The sequence below is a fragment of the Neltuma alba genome, unplaced genomic scaffold (assembly GCF_004799145.2).
Source record: "Neltuma alba isolate B1F8T4 unplaced genomic scaffold, ASM479914v2 tig00012505_pilon, whole genome shotgun sequence".
Taxonomy (NCBI): domain Eukaryota; kingdom Viridiplantae; phylum Streptophyta; class Magnoliopsida; order Fabales; family Fabaceae; genus Neltuma; species Neltuma alba.
This window is the reverse complement of record NW_021636973.1, coordinates 247,388-256,978: the sequence shown is the minus strand read 5'-3', so window position 1 is coordinate 256,978 and position 9,591 is coordinate 247,388. Positions and strand designations below refer to the sequence as shown.

The window sequence follows — 9,591 nt, the reverse complement described above, 5'->3', positions numbered from 1 at the left end:
CAATGTTAGGGAAAGTAACACAATTTTCATAAATAAAATCATTACGTCCCTCATCCTGAAAAAGCGTCACAAAGAAGTCTGTAGCCACTTTCTTTATCGCTTTGACATCGTCCATCCACTCACCATTTTCTTGCTTTAAAGCTTCAATTTTATTTCTACGTCTATGGCCGTTAGCTTTAGCATGGAAATATTTGGTGTTTTTGTCTCCGAGAGTGTATCAATCACATTTTGTTTTCTGGGCCCACAACAAATCTTCTTGTAATAGCACTTCTTCCAATTCAAGCCAAAGTTTCCTTTGAAGCTGGTATAGGGAGGAAGAGAGTCTTGAGGAATTAACAGCACGTGAGATACCTTCTAGTCTTCCCATTAATAAACTTTTCTTCCTTCCTAAATGCCCAAAAACAGTCTTGCTCCAATTAATAAGTTCGTTTGTGAAGGAATCAATATTGTAATATTGTCCTTCCACTTGATTTGGGTATTCCATTTGTCTTTTAACAGCCTGCTAAAATCATCATGGAGAACCCAAGGAGCATTAAAACGAAAAGGACGAGCATAAGAATTGAAGGGAAGCATACCAAATCAAAGTTGAAGTAGAAGAGGCCGATGGTCTTATTTAAACCAGGGGAGGTTCTTGACAATAGCATCGACATACACTTCTCTGGCTTTGGTATTTGTAAGCACACGATCAATTCTGCTTTCACACCCCTCTCGTTTCCAAGTAAAGAAAGGACCAACACATCCCAAGTCTACAAGTTCCAAGTTCTCAACCTAGCCGCAAAAATCTCTGTCTACAGGAGTAGTATGAGGAGCTGTGCATTTACGTTCATGTGACAAAAGTGTAGCATTAAAGTCCCCTCCAATGAACCACGGCCGCTGGTTACCTGGGTCAAGGTTACTAAGAGGTCTCCAAAGAGAACAGTGAGTATTTATGTTCGGGGAAGCATACACAAAGGTGAAGAAAATTTTTTCATCGTCCTTCTCAGCCATGGCGTGAATGCATTGGTCATTGACCTCAAGAATTTTAACCAAGAATTGTTTATTTGTCCAAGAGACCCAGATTCCTCCTCTTAAACCCGACGCATCAACTACCTCACAATGTTGGAAGCCAAGTTTCCCGCTTATTTGCCGAGCCTTATCACCACTAGATTTTGTTTCAAACAGAGCGCAGAAATCGACCTTGTACCTTTTTTTCATCTCGCGAATGAGCCCTGGGAAAGCTTTGGCTCCTGTACCCCTGCAGCTCCCCTGCAGCTCCAAAAGATGCAATTCATGGAGAAGGTGATGGAGGGGTACTCGTGCTTATAGGGCCCTGTGTGTTCATATGATTCTCATCCATCACTACATTCTCATTACACGACATAAACCGGTTATCATTGTGCTGGGAAAAAGAGACTTTCGTATCTGTCGCACAAATAGTAGCAGGAATGGCAGGAGAATTATTATTTGTGGGTATATGATGATGGTTAGAGGACTGGTCAAAGCTCCCTTGGAGTTGAGCGCCATGTTCTTTTTCTTGTAGGACTCCAGATTCATGGTCATTAATATTGGAGAGTGCTTCAAAGGGATTCCGTGCCTACCAGAAGTTAGTTGACGCTGATACTATGTTTTTGGACTTTGGGATATTACTTCTGGCTAAATTTTCTTTGAGATTTTTTATCCTTGTCAGCTTTCGAATTTTTATTTTTTTAAAGATTTTTCTGATCCACTGGGACCCACTGCATATTTGGCTGAGCTTCCTTCCCTAAAGGCTTGGGATTGCCATTATTGCTCTGAGTTATTTTCACGTTCCCCTTCCTATTATAGTTCTCTGGAATCATATCTCCATGACCACCGTGATTCTGGCTCCCCTTTTCAATTCCAGGAATAGATTGTTCCTGATTTCTTTTTTCAGGACCTGATTTTGCGTAGTTTCCTAATCTTCTGCCTCTTGCCCGTTGCACCAAGTTCCACACACCAATCCCCTCCACCGTTGCCGTGGTATCCTTGCCGGAAAATTCTCCGGCAGGCGCTTCCTCAGTGGGTCTCTTCAGAATTCCTCTCTCTGATACGTTATGATGTGTCACGTGAGGAGTAACTGGGTCTCTCGAATATGAGTTCAGGTCAACTTGAACCTTGCCAGGTGTTTTCGAGGAAGATGGCGTTCCTGGTTCATGCATTGACTCTGCAACCAGCTCGACATTCTTCAGCTTTTCTGGACATGCATCCCTATGATGCCCATATTTTCCACAATGGAAACAAATTAGATGTAGTCCTTCGTACTCCACCGCTTTTTTTGTACCAAATATGTTAATGGCCGATTTCAGTCTTTTTTGAAGGTCCAGCTCCACGCATATACGTGCAAATCTGCCTCTTTCACTTGTATAAGTTATCATGTCCACCTTAAGGGTCCTGCCTATGAGCTTTCCGATAATGCTTGTTCTTAATTATACTGCTCCATTAACGCCAGTTGATTAACTTAATTATAATGAAATTCTTATAATGCTTTGATACTTGTCTTGCTTCGACCTAACAAGTTCTCGAGATTCAATTCATATTAAAATTAAAAAAAAAAAAAACTATTTGTAAAACTACAAAACTTGAAAAATCATTGGGTTAAAGTGCGTCTAGTCGTGTTGAATTATTTTTCAGGTGTGTTTGATACTCTAAAGTATTTTACTGTTTATCCAGCCCTCTAAAATATTTTCTGAATGCATTCAACATTATAAAATATTTTGTAGTGCAATTTTACCATTAAAATATTCATTTTTTTAGGAAGTATTTTTTCAGGAGCAATTTTAAACTCGCTATTAAATCCATAAAAAGTTCATATCAATGTGCATCAAGCATCATAAAGTATATTTTTCAGTATTTTTAGAATATTAGATGCACCTTGAAAAATATTTCAGGGTATTGAATAAACTACAAAATGCTTTAGAATATGACATGCTATTTTATACTGCTAATATAAAACTGGATTTTCTTCAATTAAGTTTTCTCATTGACAAGAAAAAGGAAGGAAAAAACTTAAGTTTGGCCTATGTCTTTTTCTATCACTATCAAAGGCTCTTTTTGTAGCCTTGAACAATCTCCACCTTCTGTTACCGCGTGGATTTTGATGAAGGCGTTTAATTGGTTGTAATGTTTGCTGATTATTAGTGAAATACAGAATTTCTACTTAAAAAAAAAAAAAAGCAAGCACTCTCCATCTTTCTTTGTCAAGGCCCATCTTCTAATAAAAAGATGCAAAAATGGAAGAGGAAAGTTGAAAAGAAAAGGCATCGGATATTTTTCATCATTTCCGTCTACTTCAAGGAAACGAAAGTGGGAAGAAAGTTTGAGGGTCCTTCTTTCATTCTGAGCTATCGTGGGGTTTGGGAGGTGAGAAAATGAAGGGCCTGCTTGTTATCATGTTTAAAATAACATTTTATATAAGTCAAGATAAAACTCCTTTAATATATATTCTATAAATTATGATTGAAAAATTATTTATAAGTCAGTCCAGGCAATCCAAGACACTTAAATAGGAGGAAACTTTGGTCAATTTACTTGCCCAAGTGATCGAAGGAGGAAGATGATCTGAACAGGTATTTTTGTTATATTTTTTTAAATGTTACAAGAGAAATAATACGGATTTTAAAATTTGTAGTTGATTTCCTTTGGTTTAAATTGAAGTTAGAAAGCTTAGCAAATATATCAACGTTCGAAAATTGATGGAAGCTGCGCACAAGTTGTTGCTGGTATGAAAGAAATTATAACTTGAATGAGTGGTTAATTGTGGCCAAGATTAAGTAATATGGGGTAAATCATAACGTATATATTTATTTGATTTTCATGTTATATACTTCTCCGTTCTAAATATAAGAGTCATTTTGTAAGACTTATTTTTTAGTACAAATTACATCATAAAATGAATCTTATACTTAAGACTAGAGTAGTATTGCTAAATAATGGCGAAAGCCACGATATAAGTCAACTAATTGCTTCGTTCTCTTCGTCCATATTTCCCGTCTTGTAAGAAAAAGAAGATGCAATCAAGGAAAAGAAGAATGAAAAAGAAATATCATTTCCGTCTACTTTTCAACGAAACGAAATGAGGGGGAAATTTCAGGTCCTTCTTTCTCGCCGAGCTTTTGTGGGGTTTTGGGAAAGGAGGAAATGAAATTCTTTTGTAGCTTCATTTATTTTCTCCACTTTTATCATGTGGTTTGTCTGTAATCTGAATTGGTGCCCAAATATTTAGAAATTAAGAAAATTAATAAAGTTAGAACTTGCAAGGAATGTGTATTGGTTTTCTAAAATATGCATAGAAAACTATGATATGTTTTAACACCATTAATTTTAATGGTAATTTTGACTGTATGATAGTTGAAAGTCAAAATATGAAACACCAAGATTTTTAACTTAAGAAAGATTAGGCAGGTGATGTTACGGATGTATTCATGGGATCTTCCTAGAAATTTTCTGAACATTTTGCTTTTTATTTTACTAATCAACATGCTTAACTGTGACTCAACATGGAAGACTTTTAGCTATTTTTGCTAAGGTAAGCTGGAGCGGAGAGGACAAGACGCCGCACAGAGCAGCGGAAACGTGCGGAAGAGTGAAGATTTCTACAAGTCTCATCCAACGCAGACTGCTGTTTTGTTTTCTTTCAATCGATTGAGTTCACCCAGGATCCAAATACTCATGTATGACCGAGATCTTGATCCATTCTTGTGCTAGTTGGATTAATTCTAGTAAGGCGCGGCCCCAAAATTGTTGGGGATCTCATATGGGTTGAATCTTTTTTTTTTTTGGAAAAAAAAAGGAATTAAGTGTTGCTCCTTTTTCCCCCATTAAGCCAAGAATACAGCGTCATCTCCTGGCTCCAAAATTGTTGGGGATCTCATATGTAAGTCTTAGGCTTCGACGATTATATTTTTGAGGGGGCCAGGATTCTGTGGATCTTTGGGAATAAAGAAAAACTATGAGTGGGTCACTTTGCCAAGAGTCTCCGGTCTTTATGTATTATGCAAATTTTGGTCTATGTGGGGTTTGTGGATCAGAACCGTCAGTTTATCCTGGAAATTGTTTATTATTTCTAACGTGCATGGGAAATCTCGTGTTAATAAATTGACAGTTTATTAATGTTCACTCACTTTGTTTAGCTCTTCCATTAAGATTTGTCAATATGTCCATTATAATTATTTCTTTTTATGGTATAGTTTTTTTAAAAATAAACTGCATGTTTATCTTCGGTATCTGGACTGAAGGGATCTGACGAAGCTAGCTGGGCGCATAAACATAAGTCAATGTCTTAATTATACTCTCTGTTTTTTTTTTTGGGGTTCCTGTATTTTACTTTTTTAATTTTCTGGATTTCAAAAGCTGATGAAAGGGAAATAGCTTTCTTATTTTTAAGTAGAAACAGACTTTTTTCCTATTTAAATACGACATGCAGTATTATACGAGGAACAAAATAAATTTCAACTGCTTACAAATCATATTAGGGAAAACCGTAGTTCTGGTAGTCGATCTTTTCATTTCCTGATTGAGACGGAGAAAAGCAAGCAACTTTCATCTTTCCTCTTGGTAGTTCCATTTTCTTTTAGGATAGAATACTAGCTGCTTAGTTTTTGGCAACATCTATTATTTTCATGATAAAGTCAATTCAGATCCTCATCATTTTCCTCTTTTAAAGGATGCGTATGTCTATGTTATCGTCACACTTGATAATTTTTCATTCTAAATTTACCCTGACATCTTCATTTCTATCTTCCAGTGCAAGCAATAATTATGACAGGACGAGCAAAAATATCTTTGATACACAATCAATGGACCTATGATGTCTTCCTCAATTTTAGAGGTGAAGATACTCGTTATGGCTTCACTAGAAATCTATATAAAGCTCTCAATCAAAGGTGAGTTCGCACCTTCTTTGATGACAAGGAAATGCGAATAGGAGATGAAATTACACCAACACTTCTCAAAGCAATCCAGGAATCTAGGATGGCCATTGTTGTATTTTCTAAGGAGTATGCCTCCTCAACATTTTGCCTAAATGAACTAGTCTAGATCCATCAATGTATTAAGAGAAATGGTCGACTGGTTTGGCCAATTTTTTATGATGTGGAGCCTTCTGATGTACGACATCAAAGAGGGAAATATGGACAAGCACTAGTTACCCATGAACAAAACTCAAAGGCTGATGAAGAAAAGATGAAAAGTTGGAAGCACGCACTACAGGAAGTAGCTAATCTTAAGGGCTCATCACATGATCCAAGGTTATTCCCAACTTTTACTTTTTTATTTCCTTCTAATTGATTTTTTTTTTACCTAGCTAGTTTCTATGGCTAGACTAGAAGATAATATTAAAATAATTTTGCATGCATGTGAAGAATCACTTGTATAGATTTAGTTAGAATTGACCGAAATTTCTATTTGGATTTCCAGGAAAGATTATTAGCATAAACTCATTAAAGAGATTGTGAACTATCTTTAGGATAGTAAAAAGGTGCCCCCTTTATGTTGCCCAATATCTAGTTGGGTTAAATTCTCGTATGCAAAAAATAAATTCTCTATTGCAACTTGGGTCAAATGATCAGGTCATCATGATCGGAATTTGTGGAACTGGCGGGGTAAAACAACAATCACACGTGCTGTGTCTAATGCAATTGCTGATAATTTTGATTATTTGTGATTTCTCAATGATATCAAAGGAGGATCTGAAAAACATGGCCTACAACAAGAGCAAGCCAGAATACTTTCAAAAATTTTTGGGGAGAAGATAGAAATTGAAGACATTGATGAAGGAGTTGAGCTCCTCCAACGAACACTCAAAGATAAGAAAGTTCTTTTGATTCTCGATAATGTAGATGAACGAATGCAATTAAAAAGTTAGCTGGGGCATGTGAATGGTTTGGTTTTGGGAGCAGGATCATTATAACGACAAGGGATACACAATTACTTAAGAGTCATGGGGTTGAAAGAATATATGAGATGGAGGGATTAAATCATGAAGAATCTCTTGAATTGTTAAGTTGAAATGCCTTCAGAAATATGGAAGTTGATGATCCAAAATACATGGATGTTGCGAATCAGGTGATAAGTTATGCCAGTGGCCTTCCTTTAGCCCTTGAATTAATAGGCTCTGATTTGTATGGTAAGAATGCAAGTGAGTGGGAATCTATGCTAGATGGATGTAAAAGAATCCCTCATGATCAGATTCAACAAATATTAAAAGTAAGTTATGATGGGTTAAAACAACTTGAAAAAGATGTTTTTCTTGACATTGCTTGCTTTTACAAAGGGAGTGGATTGGAATATGTCAAAAAGATGATAGCAACTGTTCATGATTTTGATCCATACTATCATATTGGAGTGTTGGTAGACAAATGCCTCATAAAGATTGATAGCACCAATTGTATTACAGTTGATTGTATTGAAATGCATGAACTAGTGCAAGATATGGGGAGAGAGATAGTTCGTCTGGAATGATAAATCCTGATTTTAATATCTTATTTGATATCTTTTTGGAGATATTTATCAATTAAAGTGGGATAAATTGCATTAATTGTGGGTATTTTGAATCAAATACTGATTACATGAAATTAGAGATTTAATAGAAAATCTTATCATATTTTTATCTCTTTTTAAATAATTGATTTTGGATTTGGTGATAGTATCTCAATTTATCTTTTGTAAGCTTTAAAAATAAGGAAATAAAGATAATGGGAAAGCTGAAAGGAAGGAAATAAGAAAAAAAAAGGAAAATTGGAGACATAGTTTGGATAGCATCAGATTATGATATTATCTATATTTTTATGGATTCAAAAAGAGGACACAGAAATTATCCTTGCTCCTTCAAATTTGATTCGGATATATCTCCCCTCCTTTACGCAATATCACTCCGCCGCCTCCCTCAATTCCTATACATACCGCCCCCCTTTAACAATCAGGGACACACACCGACTAAACATCAAAGCCTTCAGATCCTCTCACGCATACACACCCACGCCGCCACACAACTCAAGTTCTTTCTCCACTAGTTTTCGTCCTTTCCCCTTTCGGCCATATTCACACCACCTCACCCCACTCACAAGCGTCCAGATCCTTCATAGCCTTGCCGCCAACATCAACTGCTCCTCGCATACACACCTTCATATCCCTCACACACCCGCACGCGTCCTCCCTCTCACGCCACACAACTCCTCTTCCTTTCCATCAGGACCCGTGACGCCACCGCATCCATATTTTTCTACGGCCAATCCTCACATTCATCCTTCCCCCACGGCCTCATGGATTCTCATTGCTTCAAATATATTGTGGATTCTTCTAGAGCTATGAGAGGCTAATTTCCCTGTGCTTCTTGAAGATGGAGGAGTAGCTTGAGCTTGGAGCTTCAACTAGGGGAGTATTTAGTTTTCCAATTAATTTTCTTCTGAACTTCATTAGATTTTTCCTGTGTTAGGAATATTTTTGTTTGATTTGGAGATGAGATTATGTGTTATAATTTCTGTTAATTGGATTTTTGCAATTTAATTTGAGTTATATTACTTGGGGTTTGAATTTATATATATTCCCTTTGCATTCATTAAAATTATCTTATCTAGCGCGTTGTAAGATTTTATGATTGAGATGTATTGTAATTGAGTGTCTCCGTGAGCATTCTTTGAGAGGGAAACAAGTTTTATTAACTCAATTTAAATTGCACATCAAGTGGTTTTTAAAAGTGGCTAAATACCTTGATTACTATCTAGCGTTTAGGGTAGTTAAGTATTGAGTTTACTTGACCCAAATCATGTTTGGGGTTGTTTTTCTTAACTTGGTGTATTATGTTACTCCCATATCTTATTTAAGCAAGGATAGCTACATTCTGTTTTCAAGAAGCATTCTCATTACTGATTTTCTAAAATTCAAATTTGCATTTTTCATTCTTTCTTTATTAAAAATACTCAAAAAATTAGTTTAGATTTATTTCTTATTTTCATAATTAGTTTTATTAATTGAAAAATCTTTTTTCAACCCCCCTTTTTATTCTTTGTCACTTAGTTAACTTATGAATTAATAAAAGTCTCTTCAAGAGACACGACTCGAGTTGTGCTTTACTGTATAATTTGGTTTTATTTTTGATTTAACCCAAGACGATTAAAAAGGTTCAAATCAATTACCAAAAGGCCCAGGAAAACCCAGTAGATTATGGTCAAGTAAAGATATCCTACGTGTTTTGGAGAGAAATGAAGTAAGTCTAACACTAATTGGAATTATCTACTTCTTTTCTTATTACAATTAATGAGATTTATATTTATTTGATTTTAATATAGAAAGAAACTGCTTAGAATTCAAAAAAAGACCAGGCCGTATGCAAGGAATTTCAATAAGATTAACGCAAAGCTTGACTTGATTGATTTCTAAAGTTTAATTTATTGTGCTCATTATGTCGTGGTTTTAATTGTAAATAAGGATTTATAGATGTTTTTATGGTATTTAATATTCTCAATATTTACTTTAAGATTTAGTATTTATGGCTAAAATATATAAACGCAAAAAATCATCAGCCTAAAGGATAAGAAATTATGGGGATTTGTGTTATATATTTTGTTATAGAATTCATTTTCTGGTTCAGTAGTATTG

General features: G+C 35.5%; 1 protein-coding gene across 1 annotated transcript; it reads left to right on the top strand.

Moving 5' to 3' along the window:
- The first annotated feature begins 7,017 nt into the window (after positions 1–7,017).
- Positions 7,018–7,455, top strand: LOC114727652 (TMV resistance protein N-like). The gene has a single exon (XM_028914342.1). The coding sequence runs from the start codon at positions 7,018–7,020 to the stop codon at positions 7,453–7,455; it is 438 nt and encodes a 145-aa protein (XP_028770175.1).
- The last annotated feature ends 2,136 nt before the right edge of the window (positions 7,456–9,591 follow it).